The following is a 902-nucleotide window of genomic DNA, read 5'->3' on the forward strand; positions in this document are numbered from 1 at the left end:
ACACAGAAGTTGATCTATTGAAGATTCTGACCTTCAAAGTACATAATTTTTGTTTTGATTGTATTGCTGTATTGTTGTATTGTTCTTTCTGCTTTGGCAATGTAAACGTATGTTTTCTCATGCCAATAAAGCCCTTTGAATTGAATTGAATTGTGTGTCCTGCAGTGGAAGCCTCGTGTGAATCTGATCTCAGGTCAGAATGGGTTAATCAGACCCAGTGTGTTGTCCAGTGGAAGCCTCGTGTGAATCTGACCTCAGGTCAGAATGGGTTATTCTATCCGTCGTACGGAGACAGTGGCGGCGGCGGCGGGCCTCGCCGAGAGGCGGTCCGCGCAGCCATGTGACGACCCGTGACCTCACAGCCACGCCCAGCCGTGACCTCACAGCCACGCCCAGCCGTGACCTCACAGCCACGCCCAGCCGTGACCTCACAGATCGTGAAAAAAACGACAAACAACAAAACCATGCAAACAAAAGAAACACCACCCCCCATACATAGGAACTCTTAACCCTTCGCCCCCGGGCCTCCTCCTCCTCCGACGCCCCCGCATGGCTGCAGGTAGTACTGCACGTTGGGCGGCGGAGGCATGACGTAATGGACGAACATGGGGGGCGGGGGAGGGGGGCCGCACGCGAAGAACAGGGGATGAGGAGGAGGAGGATGATGAAGAAGATGAGGGAGAAGATGAGGGGGAGGGGGAGGGGGAAGATGAAAATGATGAGGAGGGGGAGGGGGCGGGGCATGGTGGCACTTCCTGTACACCTCGTGCACGCTCCCCTGAACGCTGCGTGTCCACGTGCACGCCGCTGGGTGGTAGAAGTACTGCAGGCCTGGGGGCTGCATCTGTTGGTGCACGCACACACACACACACACACACACACGCACACACGCACACACGCAC

The 902-nt window shown here is 55.9% G+C and overlaps 1 protein-coding gene across 1 annotated transcript in view; it reads right to left on the minus strand.

Annotated features, from left to right (window-relative positions):
* Positions 1–505: 505 nt before the first annotated feature.
* LOC308317961 (uncharacterized protein) overlaps positions 506–902 on the minus strand; it is a gene marked incomplete at its 3' end in the record, with an annotated part of 28,872 nt that continues 28,475 nt past the window's right edge. Inside the window, exon 5 of the mRNA XM_080767307.1 lies at positions 506–844. Coding sequence (XP_080623433.1) covers positions 506–844 — 339 coding nt within the window. The remainder of the gene's footprint in view (positions 845–902) is intronic.

The sequence above is a fragment of the Protomyctophum bolini genome (assembly GCF_963924005.1).
Source record: "Protomyctophum bolini genome assembly, chromosome: 7".
NCBI lineage: Eukaryota > Metazoa > Chordata > Actinopteri > Myctophiformes > Myctophidae > Protomyctophum > Protomyctophum bolini.